The sequence below is a fragment of the Chelonia mydas genome, chromosome 14 (genome assembly GCF_015237465.2).
Source record: "Chelonia mydas isolate rCheMyd1 chromosome 14, rCheMyd1.pri.v2, whole genome shotgun sequence".
Lineage (NCBI taxonomy): Eukaryota > Metazoa > Chordata > Testudines > Cheloniidae > Chelonia > Chelonia mydas.
The window spans coordinates 21,781,541-21,805,209 of record NC_051254.2 but is presented as its reverse complement, the minus strand read 5'-3'; the positions used below and the strand labels follow the sequence as shown (position 1 = coordinate 21,805,209).

General features: G+C 47.5%; 1 protein-coding gene and 2 long non-coding RNA genes across 5 annotated transcripts; 1 reads left to right on the top strand and 2 right to left on the bottom strand.

Moving 5' to 3' along the window:
- The first annotated feature begins 261 nt into the window (after window positions 1-261).
- Window positions 262-12,798, top strand: LOC102932035 (trans-golgi network vesicle protein 23 homolog C). Of its 3 annotated transcripts, none has more exons than XM_007072497.4 (7): window positions 262-389; window positions 3,737-3,819; window positions 5,182-5,326; window positions 7,752-7,841; window positions 9,670-9,801; window positions 9,928-10,056; window positions 10,880-12,798. In XM_007072497.4, the coding sequence occupies exons 1-7, from the start codon at window positions 291-293 to the stop codon at window positions 10,910-10,912; spliced, it is 711 nt and encodes a 236-aa protein (XP_007072559.3). In that variant the 5' UTR covers window positions 262-290; the 3' UTR covers window positions 10,913-12,798. The 3 variants fall into 3 exon arrangements, with proteins under 3 accessions (XP_007072559.3, XP_037770110.1, XP_043383814.1); XM_037914182.2 differs by lacking the exon at window positions 262-389 and adding an exon at window positions 483-546; XM_043527879.1 differs by lacking the exon at window positions 262-389 and adding an exon at window positions 1,528-1,635.
- On the bottom strand, window positions 8,785-23,002 carry LOC114022544. The gene is made up of 3 exons (XR_005227652.2): window positions 22,804-23,002; window positions 20,549-20,682; window positions 8,785-8,897 (listed from the first exon to the last, which is right to left on the bottom strand). It is a non-coding gene; the product is annotated as an uncharacterized LOC114022544 (long non-coding RNA).
- LOC122462839 lies at window positions 13,602-13,896 on the bottom strand. The gene is made up of 2 exons (XR_006285676.1): window positions 13,818-13,896; window positions 13,602-13,730 (listed from the first exon to the last, which is right to left on the bottom strand). It is a non-coding gene; the product is annotated as an uncharacterized LOC122462839 (long non-coding RNA).
- Window positions 23,003-23,669: the final 667 nt, after the last annotated feature.

The window sequence follows — 23,669 nt, the reverse complement described above, 5'->3', positions numbered from 1 at the left end:
CGCTCGCACGGGGGTGGGGGCTGCACCTTCCAGCGCACAGGCAGCGCCCCGCTCCCCCACGCCGGCCCGGCCACGCCACGCCACAGAGAGCGGGGAGGGGCAGGGAGGCTAGTGCTGGGGAGAGGACGGCCTTGCAGGGCCCTAGCGCCGGCCATGGGGAGCCACCCCGGCCGCTGGGGCCTACACCGGGTCCTGCCGAGCGCCCGCGCCGCCAGGACAACCGCCCGTCCCTGTCGGCCAGGGACTGTCACTCACGCCTTCTTCATGCGCCCACCACCTGGCGCGGCGTGATGACGACACGCGACGGGTGGAGCTCACGTGAGGGATTGGCCCAGGGCGGTGACGTGGCGGGAGGCGGAAGTGAGGCGGCTCTAACGATGCTACGGCAGGTGAGGAGGGTCCCGAGCAGCCCGGGGTTCGTGGGATTGCCCCGCTGTTTCCGTTGGCAGCGGCCTGGCGCGGGGAGGGGCACAGGGTCAGAGGCCAAGGGTCGGGGGTCGGTGATTGAAGAGGGAGGGTTTATGGCTCAGAGGCCACCACGGGAAGGTGAGCAGAGCTAGTGGTGCAGCCGTCGGGGCGGAAGGGGTTTGGGGCGGGCGGCGAGCTGGGGGTGGAAGGGGGTTCGGGGCGGGTGGCGAGCTGGGGCCGGAGGGCAGGGGTCGGGGCGGAAGGGGGTTTGGGGCGGGCGGCGAGCTGGGGTCGGGGCGGAAGGGGGTTCGGGGCGGGCGGCGAGCTGGGGGCGGAGGGCAGGAGTCGGGGCGGAAGGGGGTTTGGAGTGGGCGGCGAACTGGGGCCGGAGGGCAGGGGTCGGGGCGGAAAGGGGTTCTGGGCGGGCGACGAGCTGGGGCTGGGGGCGGGCGGCGAGCTGGGGCCGGAGGGCAGGGGTCGGGGCGGAAGGGGGTTCGGGGCGGCCGGGGAGCTGGGGTCGGGGCGGAAGGGGGTTCGGGGCAGAAGGGGAGCTGGGGCCGGAGGGCAGGGTTCGGGGCGGCCGGGAAGCTGGGGTCGGGGCGGAAGGGGGTTTGGGGCGGCCGGGGAGCTGGGGTCGGGGGGGAAGGGGGTTCGGGGCAGAAGGGGAGCTGGGGCCGGAGGGCAGGGGTCGGGGCGGAAGGGGGTTCGGGGCGGGCGGCGAGCTGGGGCCGGAGGGCAGGGGTCGGGGCGGAAGGGGGTTCGGGGCGGGCGGCGAGCTGGGGCCGGAGGGCAGGGGTCGGGGCGGAAGGGGGGTCGGGGCGGGCGGCGAGCTGGGGGCGGAAGGGGGGTCGGGGTGGGCGGGGAGCTGGGGCTGGAGGGCAGGGGTTGGGGCGGAAGGGGGTTCGGGGCAGGCGGCGAGCTGGGGCCGGAGGGCTGGGGTCGGGGGGGAAGGGGGTTCGGGGCGGAAGGGGAGCTGGAGCCGGAGGGCAGGGGTTGGGGCGGAAGAGGGTTCGGGGCGGGCGGCGATCTGGGGCTGGAGGGCAGGGGTCGGGGCGGAAGGGGGTTCGGTGTGGGCGGCGAGCTGGGGGCAGAAGGGGGTTCGGGGCGGGCGGAGGGCAGGGGTCGGGGTGGAAGGGGGTTCTGGTCATGGAACTTTGAAAAAAGCTGAGTTGTGCAAATGCCTGAGATCTTTCCATAAAGTACAACTTTAGAACCTGCTCCAGAAAGGTGATGAGCAACTGTGGCTTCTGTTGACTTTATTGGTAGTTACTGGTTGTCCGTATCTCTCAGGGACAGACTCTTATTTTGAATACTCTTTAATTTTATAGACACTGTATCTCTCTATATTTCATAAATAATAGTTATGGATTTACCATAAAACAACTTATAGCAGAGGGAGAGAAAATGAAGTGATGTAAGCACAGGAGAAAAGAGGATATCAGATATGATGACTATTAGATGAAGTGAGGAGAAAATAGAAGACCCTTCAGATAGGAGTAGCCCTATGGAAGGCATTTCTACTGAGGGTATGTCTACATTGCCCATGTTATAGCGCGGCTGGGCTATGACGTGGGCAGTGTAGTCACGCTTTATCGCCAGGGGAGAGTTCTCCTGGCGATTTAAAAAAAAAAAAAAAACCCACCCCAAATGAGGAGTGATAGCTTTAAAGTGCTATCTATACTGACGTTTTTCAGCGCTAAAACTTTTGTCGCTCAGGGGTGTGGTTTTTTTCATACCCCCGAATGACTAAAGTTTTAACGCTGAAAGTGGCAGTGTGTAGACACAGCCTAAGACTCAAAATTGTGGGATGGTTTCAGAAGATAAGCATTACACAAGCAGGGAAAGGTGTTAAGAGACACAAGGAGTCAAATTTAAACGTTGGCTAAAGAGTGGAATAAGTTGATTATCCCATGGGTGTAATGTGTACTATGTGGAATGATTTGGCATCTTGTGTGTGTGCAAAATAATTTAACTTATGTGCTTAGAGGGATAGTGTAGCAGGAAAAGCAGCTGATAGGCAGGTGTAAAAGAAGGTGAGGTAAGGGCTTGCTTTGTTTTACATCCCCTTGTTAGTTGCTTTTCCTGCTATAGCTCCCCTGCCCTCCTCACCTTCTGCCGTGCAGGTGAGCTACACACGTTTTGCACACTGATGGAATACTAGACTAATTTGTAACACTGCATTACATCAACACTGAATTTGGCCCATGGCCTGTGTATTTGGCTGGGGTAAGTCCATTGTGTGGAGTGGTAGGAGTCTTAAAAACAAATAAGGGAAAATTTGAGCATATTCCTGAATTGAATGGGAAGCCAGAAAGATTTTGAAGAATGCATGATGTGATTTTCTTTGTATGCGGAGCAATGCTGCAGCAGTCTGCATGTGTGTGACTCCCAGCCCTGAACAACAAAAGTTTTAGCGCTGAAAGTGGCACTGTAGACACAGCTTTAGTTGATAAAGATGTGCCAGATGTTTTTTTAAAATACTACCCTGTCACACAAATGCCTGATTTAGTGTTAATGGCAGCTAAGTGTGCCTATTGAAAGGAAAATTTACATCACTGGAGATATGAGGGCTCGTCTACGCATAAAATTTGTACTGCTTTAACTATATCAATGTAGTTTAAGCGATGCAACCCACTTAATGTGGATGCAGTTATATTGGTATAAAGTTGTTTACATCAGTGTAGCTTATTCTCACATGGAAAGGAGAATAAGCTATATCCGCAAAGGCACCTTTATACTGGCATAATTGTCCACGCTAGGGTTTGTACCTGTATAACTATTTTGGTTAAAAAAAATCACACTCTTAACTGAACTAGTTATATAAATGCAAAAAGTATGTGTAAATCAGGCTTTAGACAAGTAACTTACAACTTCTGAGAAATATACAGCCTGTACTTCCACCACTCATGTCCTCTGGGGAACCCTAATATAACATGGACAAGCCCAGGTTTATGGCCTCTGAAAATAAACAACTGTTTTGTAAAAGTCCAGAAATGCTCAAAAGGAGTGAGGCTGTGTGCATAAAGGACTTATATTAAGACCTGAAATTACCCTACTGTTTGCAAAAGAGCCCTTTGGACTCAAAGCATGTGTTTAAGGTGGTTTTCACATGCAAGATGAAGGAGACAGTGTTTAAAACAATTTGTGTGTGTGTGAGAGAGTGAGATTTCTGTTGCATTTGGTTAATTTCCAAGTTCTTTCCAGAGTCTTTTGACCTTAAGGCCTAATCCGAATAATTCTGCCTAATCAAAACCATCCCCCCTTTGCATCTGAAAATACTGTATCAATTACTTCTCTTGTAACATTTCGTATCTGTCTGCCACTTTAGGACAGTAATGATGACACTGAAGATGTGTCACTGTTTGACGCGGATGAAGAAGTATCCACGAGATCAAAAAAGTCAAAGATAAGGTCTGTGGTCAATAGGAATTGTTCCTTCCTGTGTTCCACCCAGAAATGTGGCAGAAGCAGGACTGGCATGTTTGTTGTTGTATGTTTCATGTCTACTTATTGGTGCATGAGCAGTGAGTTTCTCTCTTTACTTAGAAGTGAATGTCATGTTTTTAAGAAATGTTTCCTGGCAAATGGGGAGGGTAGGAGGCTTACTCATGAATTGCTGAAGAATTTAATCTTCCATTTAAAAAAAAGTCCACAGTCTGTATGTTTGTGATGTTGTGCTATCTGTGTGCAGACTCAGGAAGACGGTCTGAAACAATAAGAGGTGTGAACTGGCCAAAATCCAGGCTCCAGTGCACTGCGTCTTGTGTAATAGGGAGTTTTTCAGGACATAGAGGGAGGAATCCTTCTTTCTAGGCCACTGCATGAGCATTTCTCCAGTCTCATGTCTGGAATAGCCTCTGTTCTGTTTCCCTTCCCCTTGCATGCCATGTCATAGTGGCTGATCCAGCAGCCTCACTCCTGCTTTACCCCCAAATGCGCTGTACAGCCACACACAGGGAGCTCCTGTAGAGTAAAGCCTGTTTGAAATGGAAACGCACCAGAGCAGACTGAGAAAAGAGTAGCATTTCCCTATAGAGAGGTGCGATCTGCTTCCATTCATCTCAATAGAGTGTTTGTCTTAATGTTACCATTCCAAAACTGCTACATACTGAGAACTTCTGAGGGGCTTCACCTGTTCCCTTCTTCTCTCCCACCTCAAATCCTGCATGCACTTTGAACAATGGCTACAGGCAGGATAAGTCTGTGTAGTTATCTCCTAGAGCAGTGGTTCTCAACCAGGGGTCCGGGGCCCTCTGGGAGGCTGCGGACAGGTTTCAGGGGTCTGCCAAGCATGGCCAGTGTTAGACTTGCTAGGGTCTAGGGTAAAAAGCCAAAGCCCCACTGCGCAGGTCTGCAGCCAGGGGCCCCGAGCCCCACCACCAGGGCTGAAGTCAAAGTCTGAGCAACTTGGCTTTGTGGTCTCCCCTGTGGTGTAGGGCCCCGGGCAATTGCTCTGCTTCCTACCCCCTAACTCCGGCCATGGCTTTTGTATGCAGCAAAACAGTTTTGGCACAGCTGGGCCATGGAGTTGTGATAGCATGTTGGGAAGGGCCTCAGAAAGAAAAAGGTTGCGAACCCCTGAAAGCTCATCTTTCCCAGGATGTCAGCGTGCTCTGCAAACTGGTCTCATTTAAAGGCATTTGCCCTTCTAGGCTGTGCAGATGAAAAAAATCCTCTTCTGCCTTGAGAGAACATGCCCTCTCTTTGCCAGGTGGCTTCAGTCTTGTTTCAGAGATATATGACTGAATTGTATTTCTGATGTATTGTTTCCAGGCACCCAGTGGCATCATTTTTCCACTTGTTCTTTCGAGTCAGTGCAATAATTGTCTATCTTCTCTGTGAACTGATCAGCAGCAGCTTTATTGCCTGCATGGTGTCAATTATCCTGCTCCTGTCGTGTGACTTTTGGACAGTAAAGGTAAGGCCCCTTTTATCGCTTTAAAATATTCTTTCAAGAGAGCAATAGGTCGGGTCAAACTCTCTGAATATGTTTGGCTTTGTTCAAAAATAAAGTCAACTCTTTTAGATCCTGAAAGTTATGAAACATTACAATTTCTTTAAGACCTTTAGAAGTTCTGGGAATCTCTTAATCTCAGATTCTGTCTCTCTCTCATTTATTTTGGAGGGGTGGATGGGGTGGGGATTAATCTCAGACTTTCCTTTGATTCACGTAATACACTATAGGCTTCATAAACAGAAATGAAGAGGTCTCCTTCAGATTCAAGACTTGCCAAAAAACCCCATCCCACAGTTTTTTCCTTAATATTATTGAAATTAATTGTTGTTGGGCTGAAGATGCTAGAAAATACATTGGCATGGCCACAAGAGATCCTAAACAATGCCTGCTTGCATTATACTTGACTCTGCTTATTGAGATCACCAAATTCAGGAATAAAGTACTACCCCAATACTGTTAGGAACTTGGCTTTCCACTCCATTACCCTCTAATGAAGACGCCTTGCTTTACTGCACTAGCATTTGGCAAAGGCATTCCGAGTTCCCACCTCAAGAGAATCTACCAGGCTGTTGCTGTGGCTTGCCCTGAAATATCATGTTAATTATTATTACTAATGCACACCTAATACAAATTCATTATTGGGCTTTAAAACAGGAGTGCACAGTTCTGCTTGGTGGTACTAATAAACTGCTTTCTCTTTAAAGCTGCTTCTGCTTGTCAGAGTGGTGTATATGGTGACTTTGTAGCCTAGCCCGTCAGACTGATGAGTTACCTTATTACTGGAAGTGTGAATATTGAAACAACAGGATCTTCCCCAGCAGCATGCCCCAATTGAGCTCTTGAATAAGGATATGAGAAGCTATCTTTGGAGCCCAGTTAGAGTACGTAGTGCAAGCCTACAGCACGTGGCATTGCACATAAACTCTACATTAAAAGAACATTAAGATTACAAAGTCAAGCACTCTCAGAAGTTAGGAGATGCTAGAGTTAAGGTTGCCTGTGCAATCTTAGTTTATCCCCTTGTATGTGGGATGATATCCCCTTGTATGATACAGTCTTAAATTACAAGATCACATGCTATTTGTGATCCTAAATCCTCATTCCAGGTTCCTTGTCCCAGTCTTTCCCATCCCCAGTACCAGTTCACTTCCGAGGCTATTTGTCCCAAACTTCCCCACTCATCCCACTGATACCCACTCAGCCGCACTCTTCCCACCCTGAGGCAGACTACTGACTTGCAAAATTTCAGCTCAGACAGTGACAGCTGGTGAGGCCCATATCACAAAGTCTTACACTGGAATTTGTATGTCCTCCTCCTTGCAGTGCTGGCCAGGGGCCTCTGACCTGCCTCTGCAGGACCGCAGCCTCCCTCTACATCCAGTGAACTGGTCCTGTGGCTGTTCAGGGAGTCTTCTGCAGCTCTGTCACAGCCCTGCTCCTTCACTCTTGAGTCAGGGGTGTGGGAGTTGTCCCCAGGCAGGAGATGTTCAGCAGTAGGGTGGCTTCCCCTGCAGCTTGCAGCTCATCCTCCTTGCAATTCTGGCTGGGGGGGCCTCTGCTCTATGGGGCCAGGACAACTGCCACCTCCCCCACACTTTGCGCTCTGTCTTGGGTCCCTCGGCCATGCTGGGAGCCCCCTCCAGTCCCGTTTGTGTCAGTGCTGGGAGAGAGACCCCTCAACCTCATGTCAGAACCAGCCTTGAGTGCGGCAATCCTGCCACAGCCTCACTAAGCTGTTGTTACTACAGCAATGCCCTCAAAGCAGCTTCCTGAGACACTGTTACCTATGCCACGATTTGAGCCTCACTGGCGGCACTACGTTTTCTTGTATTTCACGAGAGAGCGCGAGAAAGTAACGTGGCAGATTTAAATCAAATCACAAGTGCTTCTATGGGCTTAGCTTACTTATTTAATGTGTACATGCTTACCTAAGCTTACAAATCTATATATGCAAAAGATGTCACTTTTGTGAATTCGCTTGTGAATTCTTTGGTTTAACTGTGCTGCATTTGCCTAGGCTGACGAGCTGTCACTGAGCCCAAATGGTTGAAGTATGGCAAAGTTATAAGCAACTGAAAACAGGGCCATATAATGGGAATGGTTAGGCAACCTTAAATATAAGCCATGCCGGTAGCTAATAGCATCACCTGTAATACAGCTTAAGGAATATGGTCTGGTAGCAACTGATATAATAAGCGGTGGCATTGGTTGGTGAGGTTGCCATGGCAACTGAAGACATTAGGAGTTTATAAGACATGGGAAGAACTGGTTTTGAATGTTCATTCTAGTATTTCATGGGCAAGGTCCAGGAAGGATTTCTTTCGTTGGTGGTATAGAGCTAAAATCTCTCTGAATCCCATTTCCTCCTGCATTTAACCCTCTCCAGAATGTTACGGGCCGGCTGATGGTCGGCCTTCGCTGGTGGAACCAGGTGGATGATGATGGCAAGAGTCACTGGGTGTTTGAAGCCAGGAAGGTAAATGTATAATGTTTGTGTTAACTGCTGCAGTTTGGTAAAATCTCCATGTGCTGAGGAGTGACATTATTGTGAGGTGGATGTTTGGCACTAGTCACCGGCTGAAAGCACCAGCTTGTTTCATACAGGCTAGTGCATGGCCATCAAATGTTGTTAACCCTCAGCCACTTTCTGAACGGTTCTCAGTCACTATCCTGTCCTGATCTGATATGGAGCCAGTGACCTAGAGGCTCTGTATCTCCTTTGGTGTAAATGTGAAACAGGCCATTGCAGAGAGCTGGAGTCCAGTCATGCCCCCACCTTTCATTTGTGGGCTCCCAACAGCAGAGACCATTTCACTGTGTGAAGTCAGTGTAAGATTTCTGACATTAAATGTTTTAACTCTCATAACATTTCATCAGTCCCTAGCCTCTATTTTCCAGAAGCTAGGAATGGGCACCAGGGGATGGATCACTTGATGATTACCTGTTCTGTTCATTCCCTCTGGGGCACCTGGCATTGGTCACTGTCCGAAGACAGGATACTGGGCTAGATGGACCTTTTTCGTCTGACCCAATGTGGCCATTCTTATGTTCTTAAATGATCCATCTGTTAATCTTAGATGCTTATATGGCCCCTATCACCATAGTGTCTGAGCACCTCACCATCTTCAATGTATTTATTGCCCCCTGGTGGGGCAGGGAAGGCTGTTATCCCCATTGTACAGATGGGGAACTGAGGCCCAGAGAGACTGTGACTTTCCCAAGGGCACAAAGGAATTCTGTGGTTGAGAAGGAATTTGAACCCAGGTCTTTCAAATCCTAGACTAACACCTTAACCATTGGACCGCCCTTTCTCCAGATCAAACTAGTTTAGAGAAACTAGAGCAGAGGAAAAGAAATAAAATACTTGCAGTTCAGTTCAGTTGTCCGAACCTCCTAATGCTGTATTGGGTTAATATTGTCTTGGGGGAAAATATATAAATAGGGAACGGATGCTTGCTTGAGAGCTTGTCCTCACAGGCTCGATTCTTTCCACATCTGGTGGACATGACCTCAGGCTCAGTAATACTAGGAACTAGTATAAAAACATACTCATAGTAAGTATGTATGAGTTAGCACTGTCCCATTTGTCTGTACTACTCTACATAGCCCTACTTACCGAGGGCATAAGGATTTAATTTTGCATCTATTGGGAGCAGCTAGACGCAGTTGCCTATACAGTGCTTTGATATATACCAAGAGCTCTGCAGTATGTCTTGGCCTGTCTCATGCTGTATAATTATATAGTGCAATACAATACAAGGGACTTTTTAATAAGCAAGTGCTAAGTGTTAATAAAGATGCAGCAGTCCAGTTAGCTGATGATTGTTTAAAGGGGAAGTTTTGCTGGGTATGGCAACACCAGCTTTCTAATAGTAATAAGATGTATCACTATTTCCCTCCCACCCCCTTGGTTTGTGATAGCGACACTGTACACTAGGGCATGTGATGATGGGCCACTGGTACGCTCTTCTGGTGGCTGATGTCATCGGGAACTTGTGGTGTTACGTTAATAGTTCAAAAATGTCCCTTATCCAGTCCCTAAAAATAGCGAAGGGCATATTCCACACCTTCATTTCAGCCAGAAAACTGACAGGAAAATCCTTTTAGAAAAAATGCCATGTTTCCACAGCACCAAGAGAGCTAGAAAGCTCCCCATGCGCCTTACGAGTGCACCGAAGCAGTCAATTGTGCGCTGCAGTATGGATGCAAACCCGTGTGGGATGTTGGTTCTGAGTTGTTTTTAATGATACTGTGAGCTGTACAAGTAAACAGACTGATCAATTTCTACTTCCTTCCATTTCCAGGCATCGGCTCAAGGGAAAAAAGTTTCATCTGAAGCAGAGTCCCGAGTCTTCTGGTTAGGACTAATTACCTGTCCTGTCATCTGGGTGATATTTGCTTTCAGTGCCCTGTTCTCATTCAAAGTGAAATGGCTGGTGAGTTTAGCACCTCAATCCTATAGTGACTAGGTGCATTAAATGCCTAGACAGATTTGTCACCTGTGACTTTAGAGAACTGGACAATATATCCCTGATCCTTGCATCTTTTCTCCTCTGTCACAGGCAGTGGTTACAATGGGAGTGGTTCTGCAGGGGGCCAACCTGTATGGTTATATCAAGTGTAAAGTGGGCAGAAGAACAAATTTAACCAGCATGGCTACCTCCTATCTTGGAAGACAGTTCTTGCGGCAGGTGAGGATCCCAAAGGTTACTGAGTGAAGCCTAAATGTCCCTTCTCAGCATGTGTTTAAATAGGGCACATGGGACACTGAGACGTGGCTCATTAACCAAGTTACTTTGGAGCAGTCTTCTTTAGCCCAGTAGCTTTCAGCTGGCAGTGACATAGCAAGACCAAGCTAACTGCGCTGAGTTATTGTCTTTATTGCTGCACGTAGAAAAGCTGGTACCATTCGATAATTTTATGTTCGTTTTACAATTTGCTGGGCTTGTGAACAGCGTAAAAAGTGGTGGTTTCATTGCAAATCTCTTGCTACAGGAGTGGAGGAAGGATGTTTCTCACAGGCCATATCTGTGATTGTCCACAAACTCCCCTGCCTGGGCCTAAAGAGAGTATGGGGTGAGGGGTGGAAGAACTCCTTATTAGGGGTTCCCCAGCATGGGTATTAGTACTTTACCCTTTTGGCAGCCTGTCGTCCTGATGAATTAGCGTGATGCTCTGTGGTATGCTTGGGTCTAAGTTCCATCTGTAGCTCACCAGTGTCGACACTCTGCCCCCGCACCTGGGGTTGAGTAAGTGCATCAAGGTAAAAACTACCTGTGCCTTATCTTCACTGGGATTTTACATTGAAATAGCTGACTCAGTATAAAAACAGACCTAATTTTGCAGTGAAGATATAGACTAACTCAGTTTTTTGGCTCAAATTTAGTCACTCTTTGATTTGTCAAGGGTTTTCTAGCCAAGAAGGCACAGGCCATCTTTCTAAAGCATTTGCCCTAGGAATCCGGCTGTGACTAGCTTAGTTCTGAAGTAATGCCCCTTTTCTTTCTTCCACAGACTGTGGTTAAAGATGACCAAGCCGCATCCTGAAGACTGATGCAAAATTGGAGTGGATTTGTACTGGTGAACAATAGTAAATGTTTTGTGACCATGAGTTTAGGAGCTGCATAAACTATGTGTGGATTTTTTTTAAATTAAATCTTGTAAGACTTCAGGTCAGCTCTCCCAGCAAATTACTCACAGTTTTTCTGCAACAGTTTGCATTTCAGAGCTCTTCTAATAGTTTGTTTGGTTAAGGCACTTGAGTTAATTCACCTAATCTTTTAATTAAAGAAAATCATAGATCTGGAGCCTAAATGGGAACTAAACAGACTGGGGTAAAGTAAGTGAGAAAACTTCTGGCATCCTTCCTCATAATTTGTCAGTGTGAAAAATGTAAACGAAGCAGGCTTTATATCATCCAAGGACTCCCCCATCCCTCCAGCAATTGCATCAAATAGCAATTCACCCTGCAGAATTACTAGCTGCCGAAGTAATTCTGCTGTTGGAAGTAATGCTGTCTAAATCCCACTCTTATTCTGTACATTGACTGCAGCTAGAAGATGACCTGTTAGCAGATGTTGGTCTTGAATCTGTTCCCATTGAATTCAGTGGGACTTCTGTCATTGGCTTGGGTGGGATCTTAAAGTGACATCTAAGCAGCTCAGTTACTTTGATATTCTGGACAGCCTGATCAACACCTGACTGAGAGGTTGTGCTGCAGCTTTGATTCCACCTTGCTCGATGTATAGAAGTTTTGCTTCCCAAAGAAGGCAGGAGCTAGGATGGTGTGGAACTAAATCCTTAGTGTGGGGCAGAATCCCCCCTGACCCTGTGGTGTGTGTCTGAACAGAGAGCATGAGAGCAGGCAGTGGGTGTCGGGGAAGCAGTGCTAAATACTAGTAGCGAAGTGAAGCTGTGAGTGGTTGTTGCCTGGCCATTACTAATAAAACAAAATGCTTCATGCTGCCTTAACAGACCACGATACATCTACACTGTGCCCAAGGGGGATCTGAGGCTCCCTGGGATAGATGGGGATGGTGATACCTGATAAGTGCATCAGTAAGTTTGCCACTGCTGGAAATGGTGTATTGCAGATCTGCATTGACTGCCAGTCTGTCTGCAAAGGATGGCACTGCTGTTGTTATTGGAAATAACTGACTGCTGATTCTCCCCCCAGTACAATATATATATATACACACACACACATATACACACACATATATACACACACACAGAGAGAGAGAGAGAGAGATAAATGCTCAGGCTCACTTGCTAGTAAAGTGCAGTTGAACATTAGTAGTAGTTGAAAACAGCCCTCGCTAAAAATTCAGTGTTTGATTCCAAACTTTTAACTGGCCGCTCTCCTCTCACTCACTGTTTTGCTGGCAGGGCGGATTCATGCAATCTGAATAACTCATATTCCGGAGCGGTGTAAGAAACCTAATGATTGAATGCCAAGTTGGCAGAAAGGTTAACGTTACACTAATCCATGCTGTAATTGCTCCTCAAGTTGTGCCCACCAACAAATTAATTGGGATTGGTAAGAAATCTGTATCTGCTGTGTGCTCATGGACTTTTGGGTTATGTAGCACAGTTAGATGGAGGAAGGTGATGTAGTTTGCTTGAAAAGCAGTGTCGAGAGGGGACCAATTCTCCCTTGTCCTGTAACTCAGTTGAAGGGGGATTGGTCTTTTACATCAGAGGGGAGAATACAACCCTGGATGGGTATTTTTTAATTTAAAAGCATAGTCTCTTTTTGGATCTAAATCGTGGGATTGCATTAACAGTGTTTCTTGCTATACTAAAGCAATATATTGAAATAGTAAAATCTCTTCAAACTCCGGCACTGTACATTTGTTAAACTCTTTGGACGAATATCTTTTTGTAAATACATATTTATAAAGTCTTGAAATTAAATAATGCTTTGTCTACCAGATCGGGTGCCCTTACTAGAAACTGATGAAACTGGATCGACAGGCAATGGAATGATAACACAGCTTAACAAGGATTGCTTGTTGAGTCACACACATTAACAAGGGCAGCTATAACTCCTTCCATCTGAGGAACTCAAATTGCTTTGCTTAGATTAGTGCACACTACACCCCTCCGAGGTAGGTATTGCTGTCCCCATGGTACAGATGAGGAAACTGATGTGCCCCATGGTAACTGAGCAAATCATGGGACAGCGGAGGTTAGCATTTGGATGTTTCTAGCTCTATGCTCCGTCCACCACGCCTCTCTAAAATATACTTGAGTGCAAAGAAACTGAGGGATGGATGCAGGAAAGGATAACAGTGACAAAACTGATCTTTGCAAAGCAGAGGGTAACAATAAGAGAAAAATCCCTCTCTAGAGTGGGTAATAGGGTTCGGGGGGGGGGGGGGGGGGGGGGAGTTGAAGAGAGAAACCAGTTTGTCCATGGAGACACTTGTAAGTCCCCTCCCCTCAGCTGCAGCCATTCTACCATGAGCCACACCAAGTGGAAGGAATAAGTATTGTCTAGTGGTAAAAAAATACAAAATATAGTCCTTCTCTTTAGTGGGGTTGGGGCTACTGCGTGTCCAGAGAGAGAGGGAGATGCATTAAGACATGGTAGGTTGGCTGGATTGTACTTTCACAAGGCACATCATTGCACTAAAGAGACAATGCTGGCTAGCTTAGGCCCTAGACTTATGGTGGTGTGTTTTGTTTTGGGGTGGGGTTTTGCCTTTTTTTACAAAAAAAAAAAAAAGTGATCTAAAATCAATTGTTTTATTGCTCATAATTAATACAGTCAAACAGGAACATAGACAGGACCATGCAACTGAATGTACCAGCTCAGCTTTTTCCGCCAGTACCCTGCAGTTGATCGGAATGGTTCTACAGTCTGTGGAGTAATGAAAACGAATACAAAAATCACTCCCTGAGGCCCAGTATGTACCACATAATAACACAAGCTATACAATTAAATTACCTGGTCTGTAGGTAGGTCTGGGTGAGGTAACTGCTGTGCAGAGCACTACACCTTGTGGGCTGCAGAAGAGATCTCTACACTGGCCCTGAAAAGGATGGTATCACAGCCTTAAATGAAGCAAGTTCAGCCACCCTGATGACTAAACAGGTGCACCCAGTTGGGGGTCTGATGAGGCAGTGGGATGCCACCTGCTTGGGAGTATACATACAGAGGAGACAGCAGGACTAGGTCATTTTGGAGGAGATGAGAAGAGAAAAAACTGCCTGCTAGTACTTCAGGAAGAGGGCAGGCCTAGGGTGAACAGGAATGAACTGTGCCTCGTGGTGAGGAGTAGCAATCCCTTCAGGAAGAAGGTAGGCCTAGGAAGAGCAGAACTGTGACCAGCTGCAAGAAGCAGCATAAAACCTCTGCATAGAAGTAGGCCTGGGGAGGGCAGAGGCATGCACGTAAGCTAACCATGAGCCCTGAGAGGTGGGAGGAAAAAGCCTGTTTATTCCAAGAAGGGGCAAAGGCTGAAGAACCTGGTGTAATAGGTTTGGACTGAGAAAACTAAATAACTCCCTGGCAAAATTGCTGCTTGACTCCTACAAAAGTGCCTAGGCAGTAATTATTAAGGGATGCTGGGGGTGTAGTCCTGGTGAAGCATAGGGATTCCATACCTTGGCCACCAGGGGGCATGCCAGGATGACCACAGGCATCCACAGATGTCTAATTGGGAGGCGGGGTAGTACTAGCTCTGCAGTTTGATCCTGTGGTTCAAAGCCCAGTTAGCAATCAGCATTACCCGAAAGAGCCACAGGAGTGTGAATTCATTGTTTTATTTACATTTTTATAAATAAATGTTATCACAGCAAAATGACTGAACAAGTACTCTACAATTGGTTAATAACATAGTAAAAGCCTTCTGATTGGTTAATACCTTAAACGGGTTAACAGTGAAATCACAGTGTTTTAATATCATGAGACACGGGACTCAGTGAAGAGTCACTTGCAGCTCCTGAGCATGGGGCTGAGTGTCACTGCTATGGAGGGTAGTGGGGTAGCAGGAGCTGTTAAACAAATCTATTGGCTGGACTGGACAGACAGGTGCCACTGGAGCTCTGTGCCCCACCCATGGTTTGGGGGCGGGAGAGCAATGACCTCTATATCCTCAATTCCCATGGAGATGCCTGTTCAAAGGTGCTAGCTTTTGGGGGGTGTTGAATGCTCCTTGCACCTGCTAGTGCTGCTAGAACCTGATTCCCTGCTGTATCACTCTGGTCTTATACTGGTGCAGCTTAATCAGTGGAGTAACGAGATGGAAAACCAGGCCTCAGAGTTGATGGCATTCACCAGAGCTGAATTTGATCCTTACTATGCATATCACTTCTCAGATCATTAAGTAAAAGAGGCTGCCTCTGCTATTGCCAGTTCCACATGAGTGTAACATCAGTGACTTAGAGTTGTTCCTGTCTCATACCTGTGTAAGGGAAAGAATGTTGCTATCTCAAGTCTCGTGCTGATTTCTAGAAGCCCCAGCTCCTGGAGTCATGTGATATGTGAGGATCTCAGCTTCCATTTTGAAAAAAAAATGCCTTTTTTTAAGCCCTTGTAGCTGCAGAGAAAAGTTTGCAAATGTGATCCTCTAAAAGTTCCACCAGCAGCAGGCAAATGAAAAGATCCCAAACCTATTGCTTTTAGAATCTGATGCTACTTTGGGGTCTGACTCATGAGTTTTGAGCACTTGGGAAGAGGAGACTTGGGCCCCAAACCCAGGTCTGAGGAGTATGCTATCTATATGACAGACCAGGGAAGTGCAGTGGGGGTAAGGGAGGCTGGAAACTTACATAGAACAAGGGTTAAGGTTTTAAAAATAACAGTGTTTGGGAATTTTAGCAACCCAAACACAAGGTTGCCAAGGACCCAAGCAAACACCTTACACTAAAAATAGGTGACTTGCAAGTTATAGTGACCCCTTCCCACCCTTGTTCCATTAGCAGGTCCTGCTCTGATGCTGTTCTTGCACTCCCTTTTCCCTTTCCAAGTACCTATTTTCTAACCCAGGAAAGCCAATTTTTGGCTTCCTTTCCCTCTAAGGGTCCATTGGCACTAACTGGCAGTGTGTGCCTGCAAACATGGTCAAACATAGTGGTGTAGCAGGCAATATTACAAGATTAAGGGGAGGTTGTGGTGGGTTTTTTTTGTTTTTTGAACAGCTGATTGCTAAAACTGAAATGCTCCAGGATCCCTGCCTGTGATCGAGACTTTCTTGTGTGAGACTCGGGCATCTAGATTTATGTATCTCTGGACCCAAACCCTGCAAACGCAATACTGAAAGTTAAATACATGTCTGAGTGTTTGCAGGATCATGGCTCTAGGCAGCAATGGGGTCTCGACAGCCTTGTCTTCCCAAGGAGAATAGGTGTGTTTTTTTAGCTCGTGTTAGCAGCAGCTCCAAAACAGGCCCTGGAGATTCAGCTGTCATTGCACCCCCAGCTCCAGAGAGATTCCATATCTTCCTCCTACTCACTGCACTGCCACCCCTAGAGAGACCCCCAACTCTAGTGACACTCACTACACAGCCATCCCCAGAAAGATCAGCGTGCTTCCTGTGTATATCATTAGTAACATCTACAAAGCATTAAAGGGAGCATGATCACCCCATTCAGGGCACTAAAAGGAGAAGTCTAGGGCACTGCAAGGGAATAAAAGAGCAACAAGTAAAAACAAAACATGCCCTCCCCCTGAAACACCCCCCCCCCAAAAAAAAAAAACAACAAACCCTCTCCTGGGTCCCTGATGGGCTGGGTTCTACTGGAATTGTTTGAAACCACATAAAAGATATTACCTCCCCCACCATGTCTCTCTAATATCCTGGGGCTGACATGGCTACAGCAACACTGCAAACAAGCTTAGTTACAGGGGTACTGGAACAGTTTGTATAGTGGGTTTGCTGAGAACCATTTAACCAGATTGTATATAATGGAAACCGCTTCAAGCCAGGGGGTGTGGCAGCACCCCTAGTTCCAGCACCTATGCTTAGTTATAAACATTTAAAAACTGAGCTTCATTCATGCACAGCTGTGTAATCATTGCTAATGCTGGGAGCTGTGATACTAACAGTGCCACCAAATATTGTAGGTAATCTCTATGACGAAAGTTTAGAACAAAGAAAACTTTGTCCGTAGGTAGATCTCACTGCAGTAACTGCTGAAATCTTCATGCTTCTGCACAGTTTATCACCTCCACAAGAGGGAGCCTGAATACTGCTGATTTTTATAGCTGCTGTGAACAGGGAGACAAATTGTGGACCTTGTAAATTATATTCCAGCCCCGTTGCTCTAGATTTTTCTTTCTTGAAGAAACAGAGAAATTAAAATACAAAATCTTATGATGAGCAGGGATCCTAGTTTTCATGATAAAATAAACAAAATTCTCTGATTAAAAAAGAACATAAAAATCCCTGTTTTTCCGCAATTAAAATGAAACGTGGAACTTTAGTTTCCCTAGCCACTATATAGGTCTTAGTTGAACACAATGTTTTATTGATATATTTACAATTTTTAAGCTGACAGCCGGAGTCCCGCCACCCAGGGCTGACAGCCTGAGCGCTGCCCATTCTCCTGATTATCCAAATGTTTGATGATCCGATCTCGTCCCAGTTAGATAGGATAATGGGGGTACCACTGCATATGTTTTTATTTTTTCATAAAATGTAAAAACTAAAGATTCTCTGTTTAAAAAAACAAAACAAAACACCACAAATTCCGTGTTTTTCTGTTGCAAATGGATGCCCAGTGAAGAGGAAATAGCCTGGGGAATGCAGAATGAGACCAGGAAAGAAGCCCCTCCTATTGTCCCTGATTTGAGGACCTGAAGCTAGAGCTTAAGTTCCTTAACTGATGTAAGGATTAAAAAGATGGACCTAGGATAGCCATCTTCGTAGGGCTGCCCATTACAAGGCATCCTGGGGAATGTGGTCCACCATATTAACCATCTTTGTGTACCTACCTACAATGCAGGCTGGGATTAGGGGTGGAGTCTCTACTATATAAATAGCTGCCTTCCTATACTGAGTGAGAGCCTGAAGAGGAGAGGTTGTAGGTGGGATATTTTTTGGTGGCAGTGACTCTAAAGACCATGAGGTTGCTGAAAACCCACTGCTGCAGGCTTCTTTCTCTTCCCCCCTCAATCTCCACTTTGTGAGTAATTTCTTTGTACATGTTATGGGAGGAGTGGGTAACACCTCCTATAATTTAGACTGCAAGACACTTTCCATTATAAAAGATTTTTGCAGGCTTTTTTTGAGACGCTTCAACACCTTCCTTGTTTGCAGCAGGCCTTTGAAATTCAGCAGGAGAAAATCCTTCGGGCTGGTGAAGTGCTTTTTCTTTACCCGATCACATTCCATTCAGCTTTAACGGTTAGAAGCAGCCGTATGCTTTAACGGAGTTATAAACTGTTCAAAATGACTATTGTCCTCTTATGTTGTTTGCACTGTTGTTGTAGCTATGTTCGTCCCAGGATATTGGAGACACAGTTTGGTATGTCAGTAACAAATGTGGAGAATTTAAGGAGAGAAACTCCAGATTTTTGTAGTGATGGTAACTTTGCCATGCCAGACATAATTTGTATTTCCTTTCTGTGTCGTCTTTTTGAATGTGTGCTAATTGGTAGTGTGTTTAATGTTGATGTAGGTAAATGTGGATTATGAAATATACAGTTGGGTTTAGTTAATGGGAGAACCTGGACTCTCATTTCCTGAATTTTGAGTCCCTTTAAATCCACCAACTTTGGGTTGTACTTCACTTGCTGAGTGATTGCAGATGGGTGAATGCTCCATAGCTAAGATGTCAGTTGTGTTTCTATTATATGTCTGTGTTTGGGGCCCATGCCTCTGGGGGAGGGGAGTGCAGGACATGGTAACCTCAAAACTGGTAAGCTAACTATAGAGCTGAAAATTAATTTTTATACCAAATTTGAAGTGAATTGGATAATGGATTCATGGATTGATGCCCCCCAAAATGGAGATGGGGTGGGGGAAAACCTTGCAAAGGATTTAATATGGATTTCAATGTTAGTTTTCAAGTTGTGAGTGGAGGAAAGAGGATCTTCTGTTTAAGGCATGAGACAGGGACATAGGCCACCAGAGTTCAACTCCTGATTAGGTCACAGATTCTCCTGTGTGACCATGGCTAAATCACTTTAAGGGGAGACTAACCAAGGCAGTTAAGCACTCCATTCCCATGCTAGCCTTAAAATCTCCCCCCTTAATCTCTTTATGCCTCAATTCCCATTCTGTAAAACAATACTTGCACTGTCTGTCTTGTCAAGTTAGTCCCTGCCCCAAGAGTTTACAATCTTTCTCTAGCTTTATGCATGTACAGCACAATTTGGCCCTGATCTTGGTTGGGACATCTAGGTGCTACTGAAACACAAATAATGAGTAACAATAAAGGTGAATTGCCAGACTCAGCAAATTACTGAAATCCGGTCTCCCAGTGCAGCCACATAGGGTATAAATTCCCGTTGAAGCTGGCCCATACAGCATAAATTAAACCCAGAGTGTGAGATCCTGACCTGGTGTAAATTGGTGGCATTCTACTGAGGTCAATAGTCCTATGATCCTGTACACCAGTTGTGGATCTGGCCCTCTAGATCCTGCTGGACTTGAATTATAGGAATTTTTTTTTTTTGTTTTAATTCTGGCATCTGTCATAGCGTAATCATAATGCTAACCTGGAAAAGATGAGGCACGCCGAGTCTTTTATGGAAAGTGCACTTAACTGCATCAAGGCCAGGAAAGTTTATTAATAATACCTCTAAATGTAGCCCTCTTTGGATTATATTTAGCCTCTTGACAAACATCCAAGTGGTGGCTTTTCGGAAGCTGGCATGTTATCACTTTGCACCGTGGCGTGGGTCAGAACCAAGTCTCTTATCTCTCTTCCGCCTCGGTGTGATGGCTGTTTGATTTTATTTTTTGAGCCTGCGACTGTTTCCTGGGAAATGGGAGTTGCAGCAGCAGCACGGAGAATTTCCCTGAATGGGTTCTGTGCTTTCCAGAGATGTTGGGATGATTCTCGCTAAGCCAGTTACTTAAGGGCAATAACTCTTTAAGGGTATCTAAAACAAAGAACTGAAGGGGTAGGCGGTGGTTACGCTCCAAGGTTGAAGAGGAATAACCAGGAGAATATTCCAGCTGCAGTGATAATACTAATCGCACACTTCACCTGAGAATCCCAAAGCACTTTACAAAGGGAGGGATTCACCTCCATTTTACAGCTGGGGAAACTGAGGCACGGAGCAGTTTGGCCAAGGTGCCAGCTAGGTGGGAACAGAACCCACCTCTTCTGATTTTCATTCCTACACCCTAATCACTAAAGACACTGAGCTGGATTTTCCAAGGGACTTAGGTACCTGCCACTCTGGGTGCCTAAATCCCAGAATCAGGCCCCACTGAGACTCTCAAAACCTCTGCTTAGCTGTCCCCATACCTTGTAGGTGCCTAAACTCACTCCGTGCCTTCATGTTTGCAGTAAAAGTCCCCTAGGTGCCTGTGTTTCTGCCTCTGAGCAGGGACGCCTAAGCCCCCTGCGCAACACACGACCTGGCTGGGGGAAGATAGGCCTTCCTCCGCCTAATTCACCTGTGGGGTCCCAGCACTCTGCTAGTGCCGGCTTGGTCCCCAGTAGAGGAGCTTACACAAGGGCTGGGGACCGCCTTTCTAGCCCAGGGTTAAGGTAACTCACCTGGGATGTGGGAGGCTCTGGGTCAGACCCTTCTGCTGCACGAAGGGGAGAAGGGATTGGAGCAGGGGTCTCCTACCTCTCAGGTGAGTGCCCGGCCTATGGGCTATTCCCTCATTCCAGCCACCGTGGAACAGCTTCAACAGGAGACAAAGAATGTAACAAGTCAGTGGAGCAGGGGGAGCAGATCCTGGGTCTCCCCTTCCCAGGCGAGTGCACTAACCATCAGGCCACAGAGTGGGCACACGTGAGAATGGCTACCTTAGGTGGGGAGCCACCTGGCCTTCTGGCTTTTGTCACTCCCATTCTGAGGTGCCAGCCTCTCCCCTTGCAGTGCATAGGGAGCCTGGATGCTGTGCTCAGGCTTTGTAAATCCTGGTGATTTCCTAGGCCCTTAAAAGTTAGGTGTGTGGTAGCTTCGCTCCTGTGGGTCTGGGAGCCCCTGGCGGCATAGGCACCAAGCAGCTCCACTCTCCCACTGTAACCAACTAGGTGCCAAGACTCCACTACCTGCAGGCTCTCAGGAGAGCCACTTTCTGTTGGGAATACGTGAGCCGAGTTTCCACCCCCTTGTCCGAGCGCACCCGATACTTAGCCGTAATTGGAAGCCCTGCTGCGCTGTGGAGGAGGCAACCCACGTGCAGCAGGGGTTCGAGCAGGAGGAGCAGGCCTTTCTTTGCAGCCCCTTTCCCTCTCAGCCCCGCTTTCAGCTGCCTTTACCCAGTGACCCCTTCTGTGCCCACTACAGAGGGGGACTTGGTATCTGGCGAGAGCAGCATTGCTTCAGGGAATGGCTTCGGGCGGGCAGCTGTGCAGAGATAGGTCTGAGCCTGGGGTCCTGACGCGTGGGTTGGCTGGGGAGGCTCATAGTGGCCTGGTTCCCTGTCAGTCACTGGGAGTGAGCTCGGCAAGGTGCCTCTCGCTATAAACTATCAGTCCAATGGCCTTGTTGGTTAACCCATGGAGGAGACTGAGCTCTCTTATTTCTGTGCTGTCCCTTGGAGCACTGGAGAGACATGGAGGGGGGAGCTCTGCCTAGCCCACGGAAGCATGTTGGCCCTGTGATTAAGGCACTGACCTGTGACTCTGCAGACCTGGGTTCAAGTCCCTGCTCTGATAGCGATTTCTGTGCCCAAGATCACACAGGCACTTAGGCCCAGAGCCTCAAAGGTATTGAGGTGCCTATGGATTTAAATGGAAGTTAGGAACCTAAACCCCTTTGAGGATCTGGGACTGATCTCTTTGTGCCTCAGTGCCTCATATGTACAATGGGAGTAATGACACATCCTCTCGCAGGGGGATTGTGAGGCTACACACATTAAAGACTGTGATGTGAGGTGCTCACACTTGATGGCAATGTGGGGCCAGGGGCCAGGTAAGGACCTTAGATAGCCCTGCCCAGCTGGAAGCAAGTGCCTCATGCAAGATCAATGGCAATTAATCACAACATAGGAGGTACTGAAAGCAACAGGCTATGGGAGGTTTCTGCAGTTTGTTATAATTAAACCTAGTGTTTGGTAATTATTTGCATTCCTGTAGCACTTACAGGAGCACACTGTGCTGAGGGCTGTACAGTGAGACAATCCCTGTCCCCAGATGTTTACAGTTTAACTAGAACTAGACAAAGGAAATACTATCCCCATTTCACAGATATATTAAATGTCACAGTCACACTAGGAGCAGGTGGGAGAGCTAGGAATTGAACCTCAATTGCCTGAGTCCCAGGTCAGTGCCTCAACCACAAGCCCATCCTTCCTCCTTGTTCTAAAATGTGGCGTTGGTCTGTGCTCTTAGGTGGCTGCTGTGCTCCACCACACAGATGGCAGCATTTCAGTGGTAGGAGAAATGATTCCTCTGGAGTCATCTGGGCTGAAAGGTTCAGTGTTAAGTCACTAATGGTGAGCTCCGGGTAGTCTGACCCTGCGGATAATTGGGAAGCAGTGCTGGGGTGGGTGGGTGCGTGTGTGTGCGCGCGCGCGCATATCCCTCTGCCCTTGGAGACAAAGGCAGTGCAAAGGAGAAGCACAGTGAATGGTAAAGAACAGACGCGGCGTGGTGGGAAATGCCCTGAGTGCACACAATCTGTGTGCCACCAGAAAGGGTGGGGGCCCTGCCTTCAGGACACTTGCTCAGACTGCACAAGCAAGAAGTCAGCAGAGACTGGAGAAGCACCCAGCTCAGCTAGTAGTTCCCCCGGTGCACCCCTGTGGCGCTGACTCTCCAGCTTCGGGCCTGGCAGCCCCATTGGACACACTCACCCAAACTGACTGGCTTCCCATTGTTTCAGGCATGGCTAATTCGCAGCACATGTTCCTCTCCTCGCCGGCGTCTGTGGTGTTGCAGACTTTCCCATCTCGGAGCACTGCAAGGAAAGCTGGATTATGCTCTCTTGGCAGAGGCTCCTGTCACCCCCTCTTACAGGGACAAGACATCCTAGCTGGTATTCCCTAAACAAAACGCCAGCATGACTAATTGGGGGAGTGACCTTGTATGAGAGCAGTGTGTGCAGGGAAATGGGAGATAAGAGGGAATGCAGGCTGAGTCACAGGGCTGGGTTCTGGGACTCCAAGCAGGAGCGGATTTCCAGCCCCGATCTGGCGTCTTCTCACGCAAAGCACTTGATGTTAGGACAGCCCTCCTGGCAATAGCAACTTGGCTGTGATCCTTCCTGGCCACACCCCTGCTGCAAACCCCGCATTAATGACCGCTGAGTCACGGATCTATGGTTGGACACTTTAAAAAGACCGGTGAGGGGGGTGTATGAGCCAAACCTCATCTCTGAGCACTGGGGGGTGTTCTGACCTGCTGGCAGGAATGAGTTCCCCAATGGGAACCTGCGCTGGTCAGGACAGAACAATCATGCCTAGTGAGATTGGGGCCCGTGGTGCTAGGGGCTGTACATACACCTAGGGAACGACAGTCCTTGTCCCCAACAGCTCACCGTCTGCACAGACAAGACCGGCAGAGCGTGGGAGAAAGGAAGCAGTGTCAGAAGATGCCAGCATGTTCATAACAGGGGTGAGAAGAACACCTACCAGTATCCACCCCTCTGCAATCTCATCATGTAGGATGCAATCACAGCTTCCTTCATGCTCCTTTAAACCCCAGCATCCTGCTGACCTGT

Coding starts and splice junctions, on each gene's coding strand:
- LOC102932035 (XM_007072497.4), top strand. CDS start 291: ATGACGACACGCGACGGGTGGAGCTCACGTGAGGGATTGGCCCAGGGC. Junction 5,327..7,751: donor GTGACTTTTGGACAGTAAAG/GTAAGGCCCCTT, acceptor AACCCTCTCCAG/AATGTTACGGGCCGGCTGAT. Junction 7,842..9,669: donor GGGTGTTTGAAGCCAGGAAG/GTAAATGTATAA, acceptor TTCCATTTCCAG/GCATCGGCTCAAGGGAAAAA.